The sequence below is a fragment of the Rhea pennata genome, chromosome 2, assembly GCF_028389875.1.
Source record: "Rhea pennata isolate bPtePen1 chromosome 2, bPtePen1.pri, whole genome shotgun sequence".
Lineage (NCBI taxonomy): Eukaryota > Metazoa > Chordata > Aves > Rheiformes > Rheidae > Rhea > Rhea pennata.
Genome location: NC_084664.1, coordinates 67,261,520 through 67,287,149, shown reverse-complemented (window position 1 = coordinate 67,287,149; position 25,630 = coordinate 67,261,520). Strand labels below are relative to the sequence as shown.

Below are 25,630 nucleotides of genomic sequence, written 5' to 3'. Positions count from 1 at the left end.
AAATAACCAGTGGGACCACAATATTTGCCTGTGATGTCCCCAACTTTCACTGAAGGAAATATTTTTTGTTACCATATTTGAAAGATCATGAGTTCTGCTTAGTTTTAGATAGATGTCTGGTATGTTTTGGTATTTCTGATTAATATATCCTGAGGTCTGGTTTGTTTTAACTGCTTTACACGTAAGCAGACTGTCATAACTACACTAACTCTTGCTACTTTGTTTTGTATTACATGAATTGTAATGATTGAATCTAAAATGCCAGCTCTACCTTTTAATTTTGTTCAGTGTTCTCAGAAGTAAATTCCAGTCAATATATCTGGATAAGCAACTTGTAACTACAGTGTTGTGTTCTGCATTCTTTATGCTGGTCTCAATTCTGTACACTCTACCTAGCGTCCGTTCAAATACATTGAGAATTTGGTTGAGTAGGAGAACAGAACTGGGGTTTCGTAATCCAGAAGTTATCATCAAACTTGTATTTATGCATTAGCCTTTTCAGAAAAATAACACTGAATGAATACATAATGAAGTCATTGTTACTTACAGTACTATTTTACAACCAATGCATGCCCTAAAATATCGCTTTTGTAACATCTGTTTTATACGAAATGTTGTTGATGTTCAAGTGAGCCTGGTTAGCTATTTGACAGTGACATACACTAATATTTATAAACCTGTTAAAATAAACACCTTTTTAGCCTAAGAAAATATGTCGTATGGCATTTATAAAAGGAAAAAAAATCAGTCTCTGGGAGGCTAAGGAAGTCTCTGCCGCTGTCTTATGTTGTGTTAATAATTCCTTCTTATGCCATGAGGTTGAACTTATTACTCTGAGTAATTCCATTTAAGTCAGTAAAATTGGTCACAATATCAAATTAAAATGCGTGGAGGTCTTTACAGATGTGTGGATCTACATTTTGTTTTCTTGTTTTCACCATGAGAATTACAGTGAAGATGTACATAAATAAAAATATCTGTATTTTTAACAATTAGTTAACTCATAACACGTATTAGAAGGTAGAGGTTCTGTGGTGACCTTTACATGATGGTTTTATAATATATTTGATACAGCTATGATCAGGATACCAAATTTCAAACTTATCTGTCCTTTATCTACCATCACCATTGCTTCATTGTTCAGCAAGGCAGAGCAGCTGCTGAAGCAGTGAGAATGGGCTTCTGCACAGATAAAAGGAAGATGAAATTAAGGATTCTCAGGTTTGAGCAGGACAGAGAAGGGGAAGTGGCACAAGGCACCATAAGATGTATTGCTTTACTTTGTGTCCTGGTTGTTATTTTTCAGTTATCACTAGCCTGCAGTTGCAGACTGCAGTGCAAGAGAGGGTGGGTCCCATGAATTTTCCTTTTTCTGTGCTATCCAAGTGATCATGATCAGTCCAGGGTCTTGCACTCTACTTGTGTTGTTCCATATAGTGCTTGGTGGATTGTCAAAACAAAACCTGCCAAGGCCAAAATATTCTGTTATTCAGATCCTTGTTTGTGCAACTTTCTCTTGCTCTGTGAACACAATTACCACGTGGGCCAACCCTGTCAGGTAGATACCAAGCGCTCTGGATTTGTCGTGTCCACTTGTCCATCCCAGAGCTTTATTGGTGCTGGGTTTTGCACACAGTTTCTCCGAATGAACATCTTTGTGTTGCTGCTACTGCCTGCTGTGTCTTATTACCATGCAATTCATATGCCTTGTTAGCTGAACAAGACTCATAGACTTCTCCATGAATCATTCAGGTACTACACTACCAATAATATCATCTAGTTTAACTGAGACCTCAAACAAGGTTGTTTTCTGGAGTGAGGCCAGTCGCATTGCTCTTGAGATCAGAATGGCACAGTCCGTATGGCTGGCTAGCTCATCTCGAACCAGTCATTGCTACAGTCGCTAAGTATAACGTCTCTGAGCCAGCATTCCTGAGGCCTGGATTTTGTTTTCTTTTTTCCCTACTATTCTGTAAATAATATTTCATTTGGACTCATCTCATCTTAAAAGTTGATCTGATTGATCTGCATTAAAAAAACCATACATTTCAGCCCAAAATATGAAGGTGTATACTGATGACAAAGATACAAAATTTATATTTTACTGATGAACTTAAGCTTCAATATTACAGCACAATTAACAGAAGAAAAAAAATAGTAGTTTACATTGAGTATTTTTTATTCATCCTAGGAGGATATTGCTTTTCCATTAAACTGAGGTGAATTAATGAAGTAGGATGTGGGAGAGGTGTAGTGGTTATTGCACCTGCTTTACACGCTCAAGGTCCGGGATTCAAGCCTTAGTAGAACCAGCACCAGGAAATCTTTGGGAGGTTGGACTAGATGACCTCCAGGGGTCCCTTCCAACCTTACTGATTCCATGATTCTGTTCACAAAAATTCAGTAATACATTTTTTTTTTTTTTTTAAAAAAAAGAAGTCTCTCAAACAGGTCAAAAGGTTTTCCAAACATGCAGGCCACTGCTGACACCTGGTGGCTTTACTACCAAGCTATTTCACAGTTTCATTTGGTTATGTTGGGGATAAACCATGATTAACTTGCTGTGATCAGAGTTGCTTGTGTACTCGGCTTTTTGGCTATCTTAACGGCTAGTATTTTGGTATCAAATTTAAGACAGCCTGGAATTTTCACCTGTGCTGACTGCACATCAAGTGAGTAGGAACTAGAGGTAGCATTTTGGAAAGCTACAAACTTCAGTTCAGCACACAAAATCATGGGTGCCAATGCAATGGCAGACAGGTACGAGCTCATCTCTGTTTTCTTAATATCTCGTTTATGTTTTATACCACACTCTATTTAAGAGGGCACCAAGGATTATCAATACTCATTTTCTCATTGCTATTTAATGCTATACATATATTATAATAAACGAAGACAGACTCTTGTTTTTTGGCATGCTTCCTCCAGTCTGAATGAACTGAAAATATCCAGACAGTAAAGCATGTTTTGTTACCTATTACAGCACCTTGCCAAGAGGCAGTTATATTTGATCAAAGAGCAGTGAGTGAGAGAGTATCATTTTACAGTGCAATACAGCCTCTGATGTGGACAACTGCTTGTAAAGACGCATCGCCGTTGGGGATCAAACAGTCCCTGTAGGTCTATAAATGCCTCTACTGCATGAAATTAAAGTACTTTGTCAAATGTGTGTATGAGCTGTTGAGCAAAGGAAGACAAGGCGCTGCGTGAGCCGAGAGGGGCCTCTCTAAGCATGAATTTTGCCCTAGCAAACCTTGCTCAGTGCAAGTGTACGGACGAAGGCTTTTAGCTCACCCGTCATCTCTGTGCATGGACACAGAGGTCTGACAGCAGACAGAGGAAAACCAGCTCTCCTAAATTATGTACAAAACCTTTTGATGCAACAAAACGTCGCAAGTGTCAAGTCCTAAAAAAAGAAAAACTTTTTCAGTGGGCCTAACTCACAGTAAAAGAAGTGCAGCTGCTTCCCTGTGAAATAATTCGATGCCAGAGCGAGTTCGGGCAAGACAGAATTCCTCTGCTGGTCTAACCAGTCTTGCCATGACAGCGCGACATTTCCGAGCACTTTCTGCCTCCAGAGACCAAAGCGGCGGCGGGAAGGGGCGGGGCCTCCGGGGGGCGGGGCCTCCAGGGGGCGGGGCCTCCGGGGGGCGGGGCGGGGCCTCCGGGGGGCGGGGCCTCCGGGGACGGGGCGAGGCGCGCGGCCGCGGGCTCTCTGCAGGAGAAACCACATTTCCCAGCACCCTCCGCGCCGGGCAGGAGCGCGCCCGCGCCGCGAGCCGCGCGGAGGCACTACAGCCCCCGGCCGCTCCGCCGCCTCTGCGCACCCTCGCCAGCTGTGGCGCCCGCCCCGCGCCTCGCCCCGAGCCGCGGCTGTGCCCGGCGCTGCGCGGGAGGGGGCGGACGCCATGGCTGACAGCGCGGAGCCCGCCGCCGCCCCGGCCCCAGCCCCTTCGAGCTCGCCGGCGCAGAGGCAGCGGCCGGGCGGCGCCCCCAGCACGGCGGAGGAGGGCGCGGCGGCGGCTGTGCCGCGGCTGGCGCTGGGCGGCCCGGCGGGGGTCTCGCTGCCGCGGCTGGAGAAGCCCATCAAGCAGGCCTTCTACAACACCGGGGCGCTGCTGTTCGCGGGGCTGTGCTGCGGCGCCGCCGTCCTGGTCTACTTCATCCTGGAGGCCTTCCTGCGGCCGCTGCTCTGGGCCGTGCTCTGCGGCACCTTCCTGCACCCCTTCAAGAGCTCGCTGACGGCGCTGGGCCGCCGCTGGCTCGGCCGCCTGCACCGCTCCCGCACGCCCGTCCTGCTGGCCGCCCTGCTGCTGCCCATCTGCTTCGCCAACTACGGCGTGGAGGCGCTGGGCGAGCAGGTGCTGCGGCGGCGGCGGCTGCTGCTGCTGCTGGGCGCCGGGGGGCCTCTGCTCTACGGGCTCTACTGCCTGGGCAGCTCCCTGGGCGTGCAGGTGCTGCTGGCCCAGGCCGCCCGCCTCATCTGCCAGGGGCTGGACTACTTCAGCAGCCAGTGGGTGAGTGCCCGCCGCGGGCGGCAAGGGGCGGCCGGCGGGGCCGCGGCACAGCGCGGCGGCGGCGCTGGGCGAGAGCTGCCCCCGCCCTGCTCGCTGGCCTCGGGTGGCGGCCCGGGGCGCCCTGCCTGGCGGGGAGCGGCCGTTACGGGCGGCCGTTACGGCCTGGGCGCCATCTCACTTGTTGCGGCGGGGTTCGCCCCGTCCTGCGGAGCTTTAAAACCGCAGCGCGCGTGTTTGAAATCGCCGTAGTTCCGTTTGTTTGGTTTTCTTTTTCTTTTCTTTTTTTCTTCTTTTTTTCCTTCTCCCTGCTGACGGGCCCGGTGACTGCGGTGAAAGCGTGTGCGTGGGGCGCCCGGTGCTGCTCGGGGAGGAGGCAGCGCCTCGGGGATGCCGGAGCAAAGTGCGTAGTTGCCCACGCTGCCGTGGGGTCGCGGCTGGGTGGAGGAAGCCCAGCTTGCCCCGCCTAAAGTAGCTTTAACAAACTCTTTGAGTTGTAACCGACAGTACAGGGAAGTGTCCTGTGATCAAAGTGCGTGCAGCAGACGCAGATACGTTTTCTTCTCTCTGCCTTTTCATGCCTGTGTTTTAGTCATGCTCAAGTTATGAGATGCTGTTAAGGGTAATTCAGGCGAAGTCTTGGGCAGACGCTGACTCGAGCTGAGAGGCGTGTGCAGTTCAGCTCAGCAAGTGACTTAGGGGAAAGGCATCTTAAGGCTTATTTCTCTGACTTTTTTAAAATAACTTTTTTTTTTTTTTTTTTTTTTAAGCTGGAAACCTTGCAAATTCGATTTCAACAGTTAAAAAGCTGTTTACTTAATTTCTCTATATTACTTCTAATAAAGATTCTGAGAGGTTGGTTCCCTTTGGTAGCTTGTCTAGTTTAAAATCCCTGGCAGAACTCAATACAGCACCTTTTTCGTTTTGTTACTTCTAAATGTTGAATCGTAAATAAGAACAATATTATGTATCTGAAGTAAATGGATACCTGAAAACACAGATCAGTGAAGTTGTACTTAAAAAAAAAATTGGCATGCTCAGATTCCTTAGTGTCAAAGACTTTTGGTTTTTTAGCCAGCTTTTTAAGCTAGGCTGCTCTGGCTTAAAAAAACCCTACTTGACTGAAAAATAATGTATGCAGTTGGGTTAATGGGAATATAAGTGCAGTTTAAAGTAAAGAGCTACTTTAAAAACATTATATGGGCAAACAAACTGTCAAGAAAAGATATACTCTTACAAGCTTATCTTGACTTTTGGTTTTGAAGTTACACATGCTCTTTGAATCCTAGTTTTATTCCTTTTGTGGAGCTAGGTTATACTGATATCTCAAATACTACTTTGAAATTTTGTACCAGAAATGAAAAGGTAATAGTTCTTCTAAAGGTATTGATGAACAATATTTTTAGATGTTTCTAGTATGTCTAGGATGGACTAGACAAACTTTCTACAGAAAGCCCTGAAGGTGAAAACTAGAAGAAATTTTCTTGGCTTTCTACTCTTAAGTCTTGGCATATACTAGAGAATGTCAGGGAAGATGTTTTTCTGGTCTGTTTTGTTCCCAGAAGTATAATCTGGGACCGAGTGACTGAGATGGTCACTTTCTCTCTCTTTTTTTAATGAAGAAGTATGGGGAAAGGTTCTTCCTTTTACCTCCAGCGAAGTGATGAAAGAACAGAAGCATGACTTACTACCCATTGTAAGTTTTGATTAGTTGCCATGCAATTTACCTGATAAGCTTAAGACTTTCCTTCGGATTGACCTAAGTTTTTGCCAGATCAACTGTATTACTACAAAAACCAGCTTGGCTAAGGCCTTTGTTCAAACTTTACTGGTTCAGTTATACTTGTACCTTGTAGATATAAAGGTATTAAAGGAAATTGCACTGTTTTAACCTCACAAATATGTCTGTAATATGCTACCTGATGTTTATGCATGCTTGGTGCAATTTTGTTTAGCAGGGCCCTGATACTTCATTTTGTAGTATTTCTGGTAAAGACTGGGTGTCTATTGGAGATGTTGAACTTGACAAAAGATAGTAAGTTTCCAGATCTCTTCTGACTTGAGTTCTTTGGAAAAAATAAAAAAGTGTTTTTATCAATATAGCTAATCGTAGATTTTGCTTAAGCAAGCTTGTTGCAGTAATCTTCTATCAGGCTGCCTACTGGGCACTATATGAGGAGGAAACTGTGGGGGCTTCTCCTTGTAAATAACCTCCCTCACCCTAGCAACATCTGTAAGTTTTGCAGTGTTTCCCTGTTCCAGGTTTTCTTGAACCTTGCTGTTACTTGATTTGTATTATTTTAGACCTGTTTTTAGGCTGCTTATCCTTAAAGTAGGGTAACTTAATTCTACCTATCCTACTGAGAACCTTTGAATTGTATCAGTTAATAGCATCTGCTTTAACTTCAGTTAAGCATTTTTAAGCCATTTAATTTCCATGTAATATTGCAGGGACTGTGCATGTGTACAGTTTGCTGTTATCATCTGCGCAAGAATTTTGGATGTTACAGATCTGTTTACGTCATTGTACTGTCCTTTCCTGGCATCTGAATTTTCCCCAGTTCCTTCTGAATATATCTTGCATGAAAATAAGAACTATTTTAGCATGTAAGTGCTTTATGTAATAGTGCAAGAAATGAAATTAATGTAACTTTTGCTTGTTTCTTTTAGTAGGCTGTAAGCCAGTCCTAGATTTCTAATTTTGAAATATTTTGATCTAGAATAAATTTACATAAACACAATAAGTAGGTACCTATTGTGTACGGGAAAAGAGTACTTCCTTGCCACAAGTGTGACATGTAAAACATTCATTAAAGACACAAGAAACAAGCGAAGTCTCTTGCAACATGCCTTGTAAAAAGTGTAAGGGCAGCATCTGACTAGCACAGAAGAGTTGTTTATAGTAATTTTGATCCTGTGAACTATGGATGTGAGTGCTTCAGCCACCCACGATTCTCTTAAACTTCAAAGGTTTAAGATGTGTTTGTTTTTACTGGGAACTTGTGAGTTGTTTGGTCTTTGTAATTGTGCCACCTCAATACCACTACTGCTTGCAGAATGAAGGATGGCACACATCTATCTTCTCCCTTTCTGATTACCTCTGCTGCATTAAGGAAGTCAGAGATGGCTAGCTGTTAGAATTTAACTAAGATCCACTACTGTTGCCAGTAGAGCTTTTCGGTACCAGTTTGGTGATGTCTGAAAATGTCTTGATATCATAGCTTCAGTAGATACCATATGAATAGTTCTCAACTTCGGTTCCAGTGTAAGTGTGAACAAAATGTTCTGCAAGTGCAGCAATGGCATATGATGCTGATTTAGAAAACTGCATGGGCATGCTGGTGTCATTGTCCTCGCATCTGGGAAAGCTGTTCGCAGTGCTGATGAGTAGAGGTTCAGACATTGCTACATTCCTCTCTGTGACTTTTAAGTCACACCTGGAATTTGAATTAGGAATCCTAGATACCTTGATGATAAGCCCATTTGAGAGAGAATTGCAAAATCCTACACTGGAAGAGCAAATCCATGTTTTTATGCTAGTCTACAAGCATCCTGTTCCCACCCTCTCCTTCCCTCTTCTCCCCCTCCTCTTCCTGCTTTGCAGTTCTTGCATCTTATTTGAGGAGGCTTGCTCAAGAATCATAGTAGACTGCTGGGCCTTAAAGATAGGAGCTCATTAAAAATTTCTTGCCCTGACTCCAACCTTCCTTATGGGTTGCTCCTCTTCTGTAGAGGAGATGTACTGTATAGGTACAGTAGGGAAGGGAGATGTTTATCTCCTCCTGAAAAAAGGGTATTTGTGCAATAGGAGACTAAAAATGCCCTTTCACATTTATATGCTATAACAATTTTAGTATAGTTACTCTTGCATACCTTCTAAAGACTAATCTATGGATTGCCTTGTCTTCCTAGGTGTTTGAAGTATGCTTATATCCATCTGTGCCTAACATAAAAGAAATTCTTCTGCTTTGCAGCAGCAGTTCAAAGTACTTTGGTCTGACATTTTACAGTTAAAGTAATATACAGGAAATGCCAGCTATTGGCGGTAATTCTTTTGTCAGCAGGGGTCACAGGTTTAGAATTATTTAGAACTTTTTTTTTGTAGATCCCAGCAGATGAAATGAATTAAACAGCTCTTTTATATTGTCTGAAGTTCATCTTATCAGTAAGTTAAATGTGATATGACCATAACTGATAGAACTCTCTACTGTCACCTTGATTATGAAACTGTCAAAACCTTTCTCCAATATAAGAGTATGTCAGAACTTATTGATCATGGTTAGAATTGTGTACGCGTGTGTGTGTGTGTGTCTGTGTAAAAATTCTTCCCCCCCCCCAACTTCTTCCCTCAATGTGGAATTATAGGGTTCTGTGAAACTGTATGCCTGACTGTATCTCTGACTCTACTAGGTGTGACTCATTCTGTTGTAATGGTTAACAAGCAACTAAAGGACTTAATTAATCCTTTCCTCACTAGAATGCCAGAAAAAATTGGGAATACTTTTTGCCATGAGCCTTACATCGAAATATTGTCAAAGCAGATGTTGGATGTCTTCGCAGTCCACTGTCTGCTCTCTTGTCAGGGAAGCTATTGAAGACCTTCAGCTTCTTCAAATACACCAGCAGCAAGAGGAGGACTAGGGAAAATGTGGGCCTCCTACTGAACAGGGCAGGGGCCCTGGTGACAGGGGATACAGAGAAGGCAGAATTACTGAATGCCTTCTTTGCTTCAGTCTTCACTGCTGAGAGCAGCCCTCAAGAATCCTGCAGCCTGGATGTGAGGGAGAAAGTCCAAAGAAGGGAAGACTTTCCTTTGGTTGAGGAGGATAGGAATAGAGATGTTCTGGGCAGGCTAGACATCCACAAATCCATGGGCCCGGATGGGATGCACCCACAGATACTGAGGGAGTTGGCGGATGTTGTTGCCAAGCCGCTCTCTGTCGTCTTGGAAAGGTCCTGGAGAACTGGAGAGGTGCCTGAGGACTGGAAGAAAGCCAATGTCACGCCAGTCTTCAAGAAGGGCAAGGAGAAGGACCCAGACAACTATAGGCCGGTCAGCCTCACCTCCCTTCCTGGAAAGGTGATGGAACAGCTCATTCTGGATGTCATCTCCAAGCATATGGAGGAAAAGAATGTGATCAGGAGTAGCCAGCATGGATTCACCCAGGGGAAATCCTGCTTAACCAATCTGATAGCCTTCTGTGTTGGAATGAGTGGCTGGGTAGATGAGGGGAGAGCAGTGAACGTTGGGTACCTTGACTTCAGCAAGGCCTTTGACACTGTCTCCCATAACATCCTCCTAGGCAAGCTCAGGAAGCGTGGGTTAGATGAGTGGATGGTGAGGTGGATTGAGAACTGGCTGAAAGGCCGAGCTCAGAGGGTCGTCACCAGTGGTGTGGAGTCTAGTTGGAGGCCTGTGGGTAGTGGCATCTCCCAGGGCTCAGTACTGGGTCCCATGGTCTTCAACTTCTTCATCGATGACCTGGACAAAGGGACAGAGTGCCTCCTCAGCAAGTTTGCTGATGATACCAAGCTGGGAGGAGTGGCTGACACACCTGAGGGCTGTGCTGCCTTTCAGAGAGACCTGGCCAGGCTGGAGAGCTGGGCGGAGAGGAACCTCCTGAGCTTCAACAAGGGCAAGTGCACGGTCCTGCACCTAGGGAGAAATAACCCCAGGCACCAGTACAAGCTGGGTGCTGACTTTCTGGAGAGCAGTTCTGCTGAGAAGGACCTGGGAGTGCTGGTGGATGACAGATTGACCATGAGCCAGCGATGTGCCCTTGTGGCCAGGAAGGCCAATGGTCTCCTGGGGTGCCTTAGGAAGAGTGTTGCCAGCAGGTGGAAGGAGGTGATCCTGCCCCTCTACTCTGCCCTGGGGAGGCCTCATCTCGAGGGCTGTGTCCAGTTCTGGTCTCCCCAGTACAAGAGAGACCTGGAGCCACTGGAGAAAGTCCATTTTAGGGGGCTACAAAGATGATCAGAGGGTTGGAGCATCTGCCGTATGAGGAACAGCTGTGAGAGCTGGGCCTGTTTAGCCTGGGGAAGAGAAGACTGAGGGGGGATCTTATCAATGTCTACAAGTATTTGAAGGGAAGGTGTCAGGGGGATGGGTACAAACTCTTTTCAGTTGTCCCGTGTGACAGTGCAAGAGGCAATGGGCAGAAATTGAAGCACAGGAAGTTCTGCCTGACCGTGAGGGGGAATTTCTTCCCTGTGAGAGTGGTGGAGCACTGGACCAGGTTGCCCAGAGAGGTTGTGGAGTCCCCTTCTCTGGAGATCTTCAAAGCCCACCTGGATGCAACCCTGTCTAACATGCTCTAGGTGACCCTGCTGAGTGGGGAGGTTGGACTAGATGATCTCCAGAGGTCCCTTCCAACCTTACTGATTCTATGAATCTATGATTCTGTGACCTTCATGAAGGAAAACTTTGTCCTAGCATTAGATCCAGCAGTTCCTAAAGTAACCCTTGCAGACTGAAAATCTCAGATACTCTTCTCTGAAAATGTATTTTGGATTTCGGGTATTCAGGAAAGCTTGGCTGTCATAGCACTATTGAACTTGTTACCTTTGGAGTCATAAAAAGCATCTACCTTTCGTCAATTCATGTAGAGGGACAAAAGCTGTCCTAGCAAAGGAAAGGATTTAAGTTTGACTATAATGTTAGAGTAACTGTAAAGGAAAAAAATGCAGTTCTGATTGAGTTACATATAATTTCTTTTTACTTTCCAGCATTTCAGATAGCTTTTTCTCCTTGCTCTGTTTTGTAGAGCAGATGTGCAGATTTCTAAGATCTGTCCAGTATAAAACAAAGAAAACTCTATCTCTGCCTTTGCTTTTTTTTTCTTTTTCATCTGACTTGCATCAAAACTCCCTTCTTGATTCTTTTAGCTAGTGTGCATGGACTGTTAGTAGTGCAAGCCTTATTTACCGAATACAGCAGCAATAATTCTCAGAGCAGGATACAGAAGAAGAGTGCACAGGGAGAATTTTAATTGAGGAAATAAGCATAAGAAGGGATTCCTCCCACCCTTCATTTTAACTTAGTCTTTCTGCTGCTTGTAATAATACTTTTAATATGGGTACTATGGCTTACACATCACAGGTACTGTTTACAAACACATCTTTTCAAAACAACAGTCTTTGTTTTATTGTCACAACTTGGTGGAGATCAACTTTATAGAGACTTCATGGAGTCTATTGAAAGAGAGAAAGGGGGATGGGCAGAAGATGACTGGGATATGATCCTGGTGTTTTCTTTCCACCTTTGTTTTTTCCCTTTCACACTTATCCTTGATTTAGAGTGAACCTGCTATTAGGTATGCTTTTTGAAAGGGCAGGTAGGCTTCTTTAGTTTTGAATGCATAAACTGCAGCCTCAGGCACTAAGCTGATGCTTGCCTTTAGCCTAGTGGTATTTACTACATGATGATACTTATTTATTGGCATTTACTTATATTATTTGAAAAAAAAGTTATTTATTTTATCACCACCTCTGAAAAGAATGATCAGTGTGGAACTGTCCGGCAGAATTTTAACTATGCTTCTACATGGAGCTGCTGATGTTAAAGGAGCCACCACTTGTGAAAGTGATATCGTGAAGCTTGTCATGATAGTGATGCTCTGCCTTCAGGGAGAAGATGTAGCAGGTTGATACTCTCTGAAAAATCTCTTTACACAAGTGAATCTTGAAAAGCTTGATTTTTTTTGAACAGTTTTTTATTAATGGAAATTCTCACAAGTAACTTGCATATTAAGGCAGCACAAGTGAACTACAAGAGAAGCATTTTCAATATCCATATCTGCAAGTATCAGGATAATTTACCTAATGGATTATCCTAAATTCACAGCATAGAAAATGTTGCAGTATACATTGAAAATGATTTTAACTGCTCTGTAATAGTGTTTGTTTTGATGGTCAGTTTCGTCACCCCAAGATTATAATCATAAGTTCGTAATTTGGAACTGAATACCAGACTGGATGCCAGGCTTCTATTTTATTTGGTTTAGTAGTTGTAGGTGAACCTGGAACATCTAATTATAAATACCTCTCAACTAGGAGATCTAGAAGGAACCAAACTTGTAGGCTGTTTTATTCCTTTGACAACAAACAGGCCAGTTAGTCAGATGTTCTCCTGCTTTTTGCACTCAGGAAAAAGTTCAGGATGTCATTTACCAGCTTCAGTAAATATCTTTTTAGTGCTGAGTAAGAGGGGTTGTTTAAATTTGCTCAGATATGGGGCACAGCACTATCTGTGTGTGTGTATGGTTTTTTTTTCTCCTTGCATCTGTTTGGTGAGGATTATTTCCATATTAAATGAAAGATAATTACACATTCTTCATTCTGCCTAACCCCACATGCTGTGAGATACTGCCTGTCATGTACTATGGAATATACAGTAAAGCCATATGGAATTAGTTTTGATTCTGGAAAATGAAGTCAAACTGGTGTTTTCATTATTCCTCACTTGCCTTATTATCTTCTTTCTTGTTTTGAAACCCATTTTCAGATGAGCAAGACAGATGAAAAAAATGCTGTGATATTTGTAATGGCAAATGCAGCGTGGCTTTTAGGGACAGATTTAGTATCTTGTGTAGCTTCAGTTTTTAAGTCAAGCACTGCTCTGCTCAGATTTTGCAGCAGGTTCGTTCTTTTGGTAGCCTCGGTTGGCACCGGGGAGGAAGATGCAGAAATAATGATCTACTCTCAGAAGATCTCTTGCAACTTTGATCACTGCAGCAGTGCTTCAAAAATCTGTGAAACAAGTGTGGAGTGAGTGTGGATGAGAGGACTGCTGTATGTGTGGAGTTACTGCCTGGGACTGTGGAATACTAAAATAGTAAAAATCCCTTTTTATAGGGATCTATATGGAGCCTAGGTATTTCTGTACGTGAGACAACGTGCTTGGAAGTGCGCGCATCCTCTGATCTGTAGTCTGATTCTTTTTTTTTTTTTTTGATGCACATTAATTGTTAATTAATTAGCTAGTTGTCCTGTTCTCATCTGTATTGTATGGCAAAGATATTTATTCTTTTTTTTTTAATAGTATTGTTAGTAGAAGAAATGAATTTCTGCAGTAGGAGGCCAAATAGGAGATCTGGGAAAGATGAAGGAACCTTTCCTTTACTTATCCTTTTCTGTTATCTAAAGCTGTTTGATGAAAGCAACAGAGAGGGAATCACAAGATAGGAAACCCAGTTATTAAAGTTCATGTGTCTGTTGTCAGAGTAAGGCCACACAGGAGCAGTGTTACATGAATGATACCTTTGAAAGGTTTTCCTATTAAAAAAAAAAAAATCTACATTTGCAAATGAAAACTTTATTTTAAAATGTTAAAGAGAAGTGGTGAGATAAGTAGGATTTTTTTTGTTTTTTCAGAGCCTTAAGCAAACTGGAAAGTATAAAACCTTTCAAATTGGATCCAGAGTCCAAGAGGACAAGTAACCTAGAAAAAAAGCAACACTAAAATGGCAAAGAGGGAGAGGGTAGAGCTACAACAAGAAAATAAAAGAGGAATTCAGTCATACTCTTTGGTAGGTCTTGGCTTGCTAAAAATTGGAAACTCCTGGACAGCTGGCAGAGTGTGTATTAAAATAAGTGTCTCTTTTTTTTTAATTCCAGTCAGTCTTCACTGCTGTGTTCACCATAAGGTGGTTTATATGCAAAAGAAAGAAATTTGCAAACTGTTGGATGCTGAATTTTGGGAGCGAGGTTTCAAAGATAGATGAGCTGATCTAGCAGCTTTGTTGCCAATGAAGGGGCTGTTCTTATCTTGCTTCTGGTGTATGCTTTGGTTGCCCTGAATTTGTTCAGCTTGAGTTTAAACACCCCCACCTTCCCTTAGGTTGACTTGCTGTTAGGAAAAGAGCGAAGTAGGTGAACTATGTGACTGGAAGAGTTTTAAGTTAAGAGTTCTTAATGTAGATCAATATAAATACTGTCAAGAGTTAGCAGCAAGAGAAAAATCCCTTCTCATTGAAAGGTGATGCCAAAGCTTAGTGTTTCTCAGATTTTAGAATGCTCCCAGATTTTAGTGGAATAGAAAATGATTTTTGAGTAACATCAGAAAAAACGATTATGCTGGCTAAATCCTAGACTTTTCAGCACATAGAACTAGTAATAAACGTGATATTCTAAAGTATAAAAAAAATTCAAAACCCTGAAGCAGGTGCTTGAACTGAATGGTATGATTTTGCCTTCAGTTGGCAAGAGGCAATTTAAAGAGAACTGAAGTCTGTTAAACTTGCATAGACGTCTCCAGATCTGATCTTTGGAATGATCACTGTAACCCAAAAGTGGATGATGAAATCCAGTAAGTTGCACTGCAATGTTACAGCTATTTATTCAGGGGAAAAAGACATTTTCTGTTACTACTTTTATATCTAAAGAAAAACATTTTGTTCGTTAGTGGAGGGGCTACAAAAGTGCAAAGCAGTTTTGAGAAATGAGGTCTTTGCCATTTGGTCAGACAATGAAGATAAGCAAGGAAGGGAAGATTTAAATCATCCAGTTAGGTACCTAAAATTCTGATGTGGGGGGGGTAGTGCATGCCCCTGAAGTTTAAATGAGATAGAGTTATTTAAAAGCCTTAGAGTAGATGGTAAAAATTACGTATATGCAGCTGAGAAATAAGCAGTTATGGTAGCAAATGTGTGTGCTGCAGTGTCTGAAGTATGTGTATTAGTCACCTAGTTAGCTGTATATTGTATATATCAAATTCATTGGCATCTTGCTTTAACATGGCATTTGCCTCCGTTGTAGGCTTAGTGCAGTAATTACAGTATTTTAATGCTAATAAAAGTAGGTAGTATCTTTTATTTCCATTATGTATGTTGCTGAGAAGGTCATGTAATTTCGAGTATAGTAGTATAGATTGTAATGGTTATGACTTGTTTATAGTAAATAGACCGTTCTCACTCACTTGTATCTGAAAGCTTTGGAAACCATTCAGCAAAATAGTGGGAAATGTCATATAGGACATGTTTAAAATAGAGTAGGCTGTTGCCAAGTTAGTATGGGATAAAATCCAAATCCATGTCAGTCTAAGTAATTTGCTTTGTTGGTTTTCAGCTGTGAATTGCTGGAAGCAGGCTACTTGAGTTAGAGAAGTAGTCTAGCTTAGTTCTCATATAGAGTATTTCTTGCAATATAAGGAAGTGCTACTCGAGATGTCATAAGTGCTTGACCATAGCATTAACTGATGATGAATTGACTAATCCACGGTATCATTGAAGTCAAACCTTTTACACCAGTTGATTGAATATGTAGCTTGCTTACAGGGCTTGAGTGTTGTTTTGGTTTGGTTTATGAAACAAGATGACTCACTTATTTTGAAATAAGCTATTTTCTCTCTCTAATCAATAGAAGTAAAGAATGCTTTTACTTCCTGTCCTTTGCTAAGCTTTTAGAAGGGAGAATTGTTGAATTATTGTAACTTGCAACAGAAATAATTATTGAATACTTAAGCCATAGCACTTCAGTACTTAGTTCAACTGAAAAAAACAGTGGAGCATAGTTTATTTTGGCTTTTAAACACAGGTTTATGTTCTATTAACCTCCTACTCTTGGCGTGTTTTTTATCAGGAAGTTTCATTTGCTGAACTCCAGACCTATTAACAGTTTGTTGTTTGTAATTTATCATTAAACTTAAAAGGTGAAGAGAAAAATTGACTTGATGGTGGAATAGGCGTCATACAAAGATGGTGATGGGGAGCAGTGTAGTACCTTTCTTGCTGCTGAATTATCTCTTGCAGTTAAAATTATGCGGTAGTGTGCATTGTGAAGTTGTGCCTGTGCTGCCATGCACTGCAGATCAAAATTATTTTATTTGAGTTTAATCTTGGATGTTAACACTTTAGGTTCAGATGTTTGCATTGAGTTTATATTTGTAAGCATTATGCTGTTGTGTTTATACATAATTAGGGAAGGATAACAGAGAGAAGTTGGATTGATCAGCTTTGATAGAAGAGAGTAGCATGAAAACGGAATAGATTTGTTCCCACCTAGGGGGGTTTTGATTGCCCTCTGTGTATTAGCATTATGATACGGGGTGAAATCCTGATCTCTGAAGTTAACAGGAGTCAGTCAGTGCTTATCTGTTGAATTCAGTACAATTTCCTGTAGAACATTTAGGTAAATGGCAGTAGTGACACAAACTGCTTTTCATTGAGATTCTGCCTCTTCAGTGTGAGTCATAGTACAAAAATAGAGGTGAATGTTCTCTCTGCATGTTCAGCTTTACTGCCTGTTCTTTGTCTCTTTCAGCCTATTCCTATTTTTTACACTGAAGTCTGATTCAGCAAATGCTGTTAATAAAAGTTCCATTTACAGTTCATTAGGATTTATGAATGTACAATAGAAGGTGCCCTAAACTGGTTATGGGTAGGGAATATTTCTTGGATTTGGGCCTGAAGCATCAGATTTTTTTAAAAAATGTAACACTGTCTGTCTGTCTGTCTCTCTCTCTCTCTATATATATATTTTTACGGGTTTTCGTGTCTATCTAATTTCACATCTTTGGCTTGGTAGTGGCTTTTCGCATACTCAAGCTCAAATCTGTTACCTAAAGCTTGCTAATTAGAATTCTTATTGTAAGCTCTCTGATGAGTAGACCTGAAGGAGGCAGTTATAAGTAGCAGTAACAAGATGACCACAGCAAAGCATCATTTACTGGCACAGCAAGTGGTTATCTTTCTACTTAAGTGTTTTCACTTAAGTATTTGGTAAAATCACACATCAGAAGTCACTTAGAACCTGACTTTGCCCCTGTATGGCATGGGGGTGTGTGGTTTTTGTAAGCATGTATGCTTATACATATATATGTATGCACATGCTTGTTTGTATGTGTATTTACCTGTGTGTCTTTTCTTAAAGATATGGACCTTGGTAGTTGGTTACCTGTTGATGGTTTCGTTCAAGTGGAATCTAAGCACCGAACGCTACTTAAAAGCAGTTTCAGTCCCTGTCTGGATTATGTTGCTTTTTCATTTAGGTGAGTAGCAGCCTTAAACGTTCATGAGTAGCAATGCTCATGTGTCTACTGCAATTCTGTCGTCTTGCAAGCAAAGCCATACTCTTGCTCCTTTTCTAAAATAATTTAATGGCATCTCAGTTGAGGTGCAAGCTCTTTTTTTCTGCTCAGTAATTCTGGCTGAATGTGGCCAGCAAGGATTTTTTTTTTTTTTCATTATGCAGAGTTATTTGTTGTTGGTATAGAGCTGGTAAGATGTGAGTGTTGGAGTACAGATTGGGCAGGGCAGCAAGGAGCTGAACAACATTGTCTGCTTTCTACTTCTGTTGCCTAGTTTGCACTTTCTGTAGACTAATTTTATTTGACTCTTGCAGTAACAGACCTCTCACCAGCTGGTTGGCAGGGAAGGGCTGAGGTCACGTGAGAGATTTTTAGGCTTGTGAATATTTTGAACTTTTTTGAGAACCTGCCGCTAACTAAGGCTGAAACTGTAAAATGTATTTCATAGTAGAAGTACAGAAAAAAAAATTATCAGCAGTCAACAAGCATGTCAATATGATGATATCAATAGTATCAAATAGGTTTGCTACTAATCTATATAATTTGTCAGTAGAAATGTAAGATTGTACTAACTTTTAGTATTAAGTTTATCTCACGTATTGGATTTAAGGATTATAGCATACTTAATGATTTATTTTTGCTTTAGCAGCAGGTTGCAAGAATTGTTCTAAACTTATATGGACACTTCTCTGAAGTTTTAGGCTGCCCATAGTGGCTTTACCTTTGCTCACATTTGCTTTAAGTACTAGCTGAAAAGCCAAAAATAAACAAGGCCGTGCTTGATGCCACTCTGTAGAGATCTAACCTTAAACCTAGATTTTTTTTTAAGTGGGTTGATATGCTTCTGATTTCTGATTTTTTTGTGTAGAACCTAATATAATTTTGCATGTTGTTTAAAAACTATCTCTAAGATATGCCAACGTAGTTTAAAGTCACTGAAGTAACAAGATAGTTTATTCATTGAGGAACTTATTTACCTGTTTTTCTGCTTCCTCCTTTCTGTTAATGTAGAAAACTTACTTGCTTTAGCAGTTGTTCCTTGTTAGTTTTTACCTACATGTTTCTTGACTGAAGTGGTGCCTTTCTTAAATTTTGCATCTAGCAAAACTATTAATGGCATAATTTTCATTTGAAAAAAAATGTGTATTTTCAGCTTCTGTGGCTGGTTCCTGGAGAATTCCTGTATTTCTGGTTATAGTTGTTCTGATGACTGTAGGCATGTTGCATGAACAGCAGAGTGGAAATGAGTCTTCTGGTAAGAAATGAGTCATTGTGTTGTTTTTTTTTTTTTTTTAATTATTATGGGAGGCTAAAGTTTCGTAAAGTAAGAAGAAGTCATCCAAACTATATTACTGTAAATTTACTATTATATAGATTGCAAGTATTTGCTATTAGAAGTCTTAGCATATTTATTCCAAAGTGGATTTTGCATGCTGAAATGAATCTTTGGCTTTTTATAGAAGAATCTTTGCAATAAACTGTTTGATCTCCATAGCAAAGTAGTTGGCTCTTGACTACAAAGTTTAGAATGTTTTGATTATATGTTTAAGAGTATGTTTAAGTTTTTAGAGAATCTTATATGTAGTTTCAAGCATGAAGAAAGTCCAAGAATTTAGAATTAGGGTCTGATTTTGAAAGAAATGAGCAGGTAGGCTCTTAAAATGTTGAGTATGAGAAAGAAACTTTGACTACTTCATCTACCCAGCAAGTTTCTTATATCCAATCATTTGTGATTAGAATGTAAGTTTCTTAACATTATGGTTTGTGTTTGGACTTTGAGGAAAAATAGCTTTCTCCTAATGCAAATGGATTTTTTTTTCCCTTTTTGTATAAGAAGAACTGCCAGGGGTTCCTTTCCATTAATAGTTTTATTGCTGCATTGTTTTTTCTGAAAGTTGTCACTGTCTTGGTTAGTAAAACTGATAATCTGTTACAGATATTTTAGATTAGTCAGACTGAGTAACAGAAACAACTTTGTCAGTGACAGTTCACTACTAGCAAGGAAGGTGCTGAGTCACTAACTGTTTTTATGTCCTGACTCTAGCTGTATCGTAATATTAAAATCAGTTGCACTACGGGCAGTTTGATCGTATTGACTAAATAGGATGCATATTAAAAGCTAACAATATCTGTGCCTGTATTTTGTATTGCTTGACAGCTTCAGTGAATATCAAGCAACAAATACAATATTTAAGACTTTAGCTGTTCTTCATATACACGTGCACGTGTTTGTTGTTTTTTTTTTTTTAACAGGGACAGAGCTTCCTGGTCAGATGATTTCCATTGCTGCTTCGACAATTGCCATGGCAATATCAATTACAGAAGATGAATCAAATAACAAACAATCCTCACAACCCTCAGGTGACTGAATACTCTGTAAGAAAACATTTGAAGTTGCTTTAAAGGCAGGAATAAGAGGGAATTAAGAACATATTTCAAAATATTCCGTCTCTTCATCCTTTTCCAAAATAACATTATATTTACATACCTGTTATATTTGCTTTAAAAAATGGCAAGAGAACAGTAATATAGAACCCCTTTCATACAAAAGGCCTGACTACAAGTTTGTGGGTGTATTTTCTTGTGTGTTTTTGTTGTTAGTTTTGGTAATGAGGGCATTTTTCCCTATCTTTATTTTCCCTTCGCTTCCCTTAATTTCTTAGCAGTAAGATATAACTGGGTTGCTTGATGAGGTACGGATGGACTGGTATAATCTTTGTGGATGTCGGTGACAGAAAACTTTACTCTCTGTTTAGCTGTGGCATGTTCATATTCTTTCCTGTAGTGAGTTTCATTGAGAAAGTAATAAAATAAGAAATCCTTAAGAAATGGTTTGAAAGGGCTGCAAGGAGAACATATAGGAGTCCATCTCTGCTCTTGAACCTTGCCATCTGTTGTCCAGGTAGCCCTTTGATGGAATGGGACACTAGTAAAATTAAATGTTGTGAAGATCTCTGGATCTGTTTTCATCCTTTTTCTTTAAGTAAACAAACAGGTTATAGAACTTGACAGGATGTGTGTGTCCAAAACGTGAGCTTCTTAGCATCTAAGAGTAGTCTACTACAAGGCAGTATGTTGTTAAAATTGTCTGTAATGTGTAAATTACCCTCTGTAGGGACTGTGCAAGAGAGAACGCTTTAAGTGCATAGTATTAATAACTTAAGTCTAAAGGCTAGCCTGTGTCGATCTAAAGTTATTCAGCTTTCAGGTGGAACAGTTGACATAGAACAATCTCTTCAACAATTTTTCTATGAATCAGAAAGATACAGAGTTACTCAAATACATATCCTAGTTTTAAGTATCAATGTAAACTATTCAAAAACATACTTGTTTTTAAAATACAGAAAAGGCAGCTTTATATGATATATTCTTTACTTAGTGTTGTGAAATGACGATGACCCCATCAGTCTGACTTGCTAAAGACAAGCATGTCCTGAAATTTGACAGTGGGACATCATGGTAAAAGTTTTTTTCTTGGGTTTTTTTGTTATCGTGCTTTGGAATTCATAATATGATGCACCTATTTTAAGATTTTTGGAAGCTCTCACATCTTCAGTCAGGTAGATAAACTTCAGGGTGAGGTCTTCCTTATACCAACTCTAAATATGTGTCAGTAACTGTCAAGGTTGGTTAATTGTCAATAGCAAGGAAAATGCTTATACTGTATTAAATCGAATACAGAACAATGCTTCATTTGTGTACTGTTCTCCTTGTACTTAAATTTGTTGATCAGGAAAATGGGAGGGGGGAAGCCATATTTATTTATATATATATGTGTGTGTGTGTGTATATATATGTATTAAAATATATATAAAAATTTTTTTGGAAGACTTATTTCCCTTATTTTGTATTCGCATAGTGGTTTTCAGTGTGTGCACTTTTTTATTGATTTCGGTGAAGATTGTCTAACTTGTGATTCTTTCTGGTGTCTCAAGAATTTCCAGAGTATGCAGCAAGTTATAAATGCTCCCATTAAAAAGTAGATACTACTGCAGTATTTTGTTAGCTGCTTCATGGGGAAGATTCAGTTGTCATATTGGGTTTGAGTATGATAGATACTGAAATCCTTAAGTATAGTTGTACTTCATTCCCTCCTCCCTCAATCCAAATTTCTTTATTCTAGGTAAAGAAAGTATACTAGCTTTCTTAGAAGACAAAAAAATCTTTTTCTCTTAGAATTACAAAAAGTTATGGTTTTTCACAAAAGGGGTACCCTTATCCTGGTGTTTTGAAAGACTTTCTTAGTAATATTAATTGCAATAATAAAATTATCCTTTCACGTAACTCTTCAGAGTTTGTTCTCACACCCTTGTCTGTATGCATACATATTGTTTACCTTCCTCTCTATGCTACTGTTTCTTTACTTTTCTCTTAAGGAAAGAGAAAAGAGTAATTCTGAACTCTGACAGCAAGAAATTGACTTGATAGAGAACAGATAGTATAAAGAAGAGAACATGTCTCAATATAGCTGGGAAAAATTGGCTTTTTTTTTATTATATTCAGATTGTTATTCTAGATTCTGATTTTGATATGTTATGAACAGCATCTTAAAAGTATCCCCAAATTCTTTGTCAGGTACTGGGTTAGCTATTCAGGGAAAACTGTCTTACTGTCTCATTTGTTGGAAGGCAAAATGTTTTTTCCAGCTTCATCTGAGACAATATTATGAAGCACACTGAATGGTTTCTTGCAGGACCTGAAGTTACTCTAAATCAAGATTCTGGTAGTCAGTCTTCCCCACGTGTATTGGTGAGGCATCCTGGTATACAGACCTCACCTTGTCAACAAAAAGTGTGTGTGGGAGGGTTTTCTGTATGTATTTAATTTTATTTCTTGAGTTAGTTTTTTGACTGTTGTCTGGTCATCTTAGTGTCAGGTGGTGATGCTAAGGAGTCCCTCTTTGGCATGGGGAGAATATTGGGTCATGGCAGTGCCAGTTTAGTTCGGCTTAAACTGCCGTGGAACAACGTTCTGAAAAACCTTTTCTATTCTTGAGATTCCCTAATACTTCAAGTCTTGGATTTTTTCTTTTTTAAAAAAACTTTTTATTTATTTTTTTCTGAGCTCTTTCCCATTTCTTTTTGTTTTCTGTGAACAGCCTGCTTATATAAATAGGGAAACTGTAAGAAAATAAGTCGGGTTTAATTGGTGCTATTCTTAATTAATTAGCAGTAATATTATTCTTAAGTTTTTCTTCATTGCAGAAATATATCGATCAGATTCTTCATCCTGAAAGGAAGGAATGTGCTTTTCCTTTTGTAATGACTTTGCCAAGACTTTGTGGGCAGAAAGGATCAGATAACTTGCATCATGTGGAATAGGCTTTATTGTGCCAAATTCTTTTTCTTTTTCTTTTTTGACTTTTAGCATTTCCTTTCTTTTGATAAACTTGACACAACCAGCAGAAACTAATATTTATTATCTTTATTTAGGGAAGAAAGTAACAAGAAAGGAGCTGAGTAAGTTGAACTGGGTAGGGGAAGAATTCTCAGCTTCCAGCATGCTGCTTTCAATCTTGTATTTCTTTAGCAAATCTTAAGCTGAATGCCTTTTCCTCTTCCTCCGTGTACTCCTCTGGCTAATTGAAGGCAGACTTTGTTTCTAATGGCAGAGGAAAGCTTTGGTCTATAGGTAACTCCATCTTCCCTCGTGAAAAATAACATGTATCTTTTTCTCCAAAGTACAGTTATGTATGATAGGGTTATCCTTCCCTGCTTTGAGATATGAACAATTTTGTCAAGCAGCACTCCACCTGAAACTTCTTCTGTGTTTAGCTGCTTGATGAGTTCCTTCTTTCAGGTTGCCTCCTGTAATTCTTTTGTAGACATTATGAAGTTCCACCAAAGATGTTACTAGCAGCCAGCTGGCTTAAGATGAGTCTAGTATTGTCCATACTAGTCTGATACTAGGCAGATTTCCAAACTAAAAAATAAATAAATAAAACTGCTCAATTGTCTAAACAGGAATTTTGTATTGAATATAATATTTTTTTGCTTGAAACCACCATTTGCTGAACCCATGATGCCTTTACTTTTAACCCGTAAATTCACAATTTTGAATTGAACTTCATCTTTTCTAAGCTATGAGAGAACAACAGCATTTGTCAACCACTAACTTAACACTTGTTGTTGTTACTGAATTAGGTTAGACAAGCAAGTAATTTAAGATCACAGCATGAATGTTGTGTTTGTAAAGTTGAGTGTTCAGGAAAAGAAAAGGTGCAATAAAAAATTTGTCGTATGAGAGCATCCTCTTTGAACTGTGTTTTGTTTCTTTGCTCACCTGACCTTTGAGCACGTTTAAGAACCCTTAAAGTGAAGAGAAATCAAAGATCTATTTTAACACTTCAGACTTATGTTCTTCCATTGAAGGTGAAATCTGCTCTGTGGTGTGCTGAGTATTATGATTGTTTGATAAAGTCTGTTTAGCTTTTCTAGTTTCCTGGCAGTGGGAGGAGGCCTCTAAGTGGCTGCAACATCTTTCCTTCTTTCCTCTTCCTCCTCCCCCATTAACACTGCCCTGGCATAGCATTGCATGATGTGGGAGAACTTGCGCAGGCCTGTTCTAGTTTTTTCAAAGTCCAAATTAGTGTCAAAGTTATCTCTATCTTTTAGAGAAATTACTATAAAAGTAGGTTAAATTGCCACTAAGGAGCATATTGTCTTCTGCACAAGACATTGATGTGATAATTCCCACTTGTTCCATTGCCATTTATTTTTTTTTTCTTTGTTTATTTTAGAAGCAACAGAAAGTAATCAACCTGCACTTGCTTCAACTTCTTTTTCCTCCTCTTCATCGTCCTCTGGGAGCAGGCAAAGGCCCGAGATTGGAGCTTTTCTTAGAAAAAAGAAAACAAGCGATGTTTACTTTGTTACACTTGTGTGGGCCATCGTCATTGTGCAGATATGGCTAAATTTCTGGATTGTGCAACTATTACCGGTGCCTTTTGCAGGTAATACAATTACTATGTACGTACATTAAATAATGACTTTAGATAGCCTGAGACTTTGTATTAAATAAGCCTACAGTAGAAGTAAGATTTTATGTGAGTTCTTTTAACTTTCTCAAGATTTCTTGTTTTGAAATGTGCAGAGTTAATTAACTTACTGTCACTAGTTAAGTCTTTCTGCATGGTTATAATGTTCTTGAATCTTCCTATTTGGAGATGTAATTGGTCAAGTGCAGCGTCCTGTATCGTGTGGGCCCAGGCCCGCTCGGTCATTTAAAACTGCTTTGTCTATTGACTGTAATTATTATGTGTGTTGCCTGGGCTAATTGAGAGCTGCACCTTCCACTCTGGAATACTTTTGGAGCACTTTGTTTTTCTTCCTCTTGGTGTCTTGTCTTCCATTTCTGGAGCTATAGCTAAGGCATATCTTAGCTGTTATTCAGTTTTGAAATACAGCTCATGCTATGTATTTTAATTTCCATTAAAAATGGGTTGCTAAATTCTGTGAACAATCACAAGATAAATTAGGTTCTAATTCTAGCTCTGAGGTTAATTGGCTTTGTTGCTTCACATGTACATGCATCTGTGTTCTTATCTGTAAAGCAATAATGACATATTTCTAATGGCAATTTGAAGTGGTTATTTTAAAACTGCATGCCACTTATTTCAATAGCTTTTTGCCAGAGGAGAGACAAGGGAAGATAAGAGCTCTGGAAATAGCATGAACTGCTAATGAATCTGAAGCCCTGCTTTATTTTTTCCTTGCTGTAAACAGAGAATGAGTTCCATGGTCTCATTAGACTTCAGCTTTTTTTAAAACTTATTGAACACTTAATGGCTTGGTAAAATGAATAGTAGTTATATTTGACTGTCCAGTTTTGTATTTTGAAAATTGAGAATGTAGGGCCATGCTTACAGGTTTGAGAAACTATTAACATTATTATGAACTCTGAGAAACATGATGGAAGAAACAGCTGCATATTTGGCTGTGGCACTGTAGTAGAGGCTAAAAGGTAATTTGATCATTAGACATATAACTAGCTGAATAATGAAGATGAGGAGAAAGAGGATTTTAATCTGCTTCCTACCAGTGCAGTTACTACTGCAATACTCTGCCTAGTTTTGGTAACTGGGCATCAT

The 25,630-nt window shown here is 39.9% G+C and overlaps 1 protein-coding gene across 1 annotated transcript in view; it reads left to right on the top strand.

The window, feature by feature from the left end:
* The first annotated feature begins 3,908 nt into the window (after positions 1-3,908).
* Positions 3,909-25,630, top strand: part of TMEM245 (transmembrane protein 245) — a 91,019-nt gene continuing 69,297 nt past the window's right edge. Inside the window, exons 1-5 of the mRNA XM_062568497.1 lie at positions 3,909-4,517; positions 17,385-17,502; positions 18,695-18,796; positions 19,795-19,902; positions 24,281-24,493. Coding sequence (XP_062424481.1) covers positions 3,909-4,517; positions 17,385-17,502; positions 18,695-18,796; positions 19,795-19,902; positions 24,281-24,493 — 1,150 coding nt within the window. The remainder of the gene's footprint in view (positions 4,518-17,384; positions 17,503-18,694; positions 18,797-19,794; positions 19,903-24,280; positions 24,494-25,630) is intronic.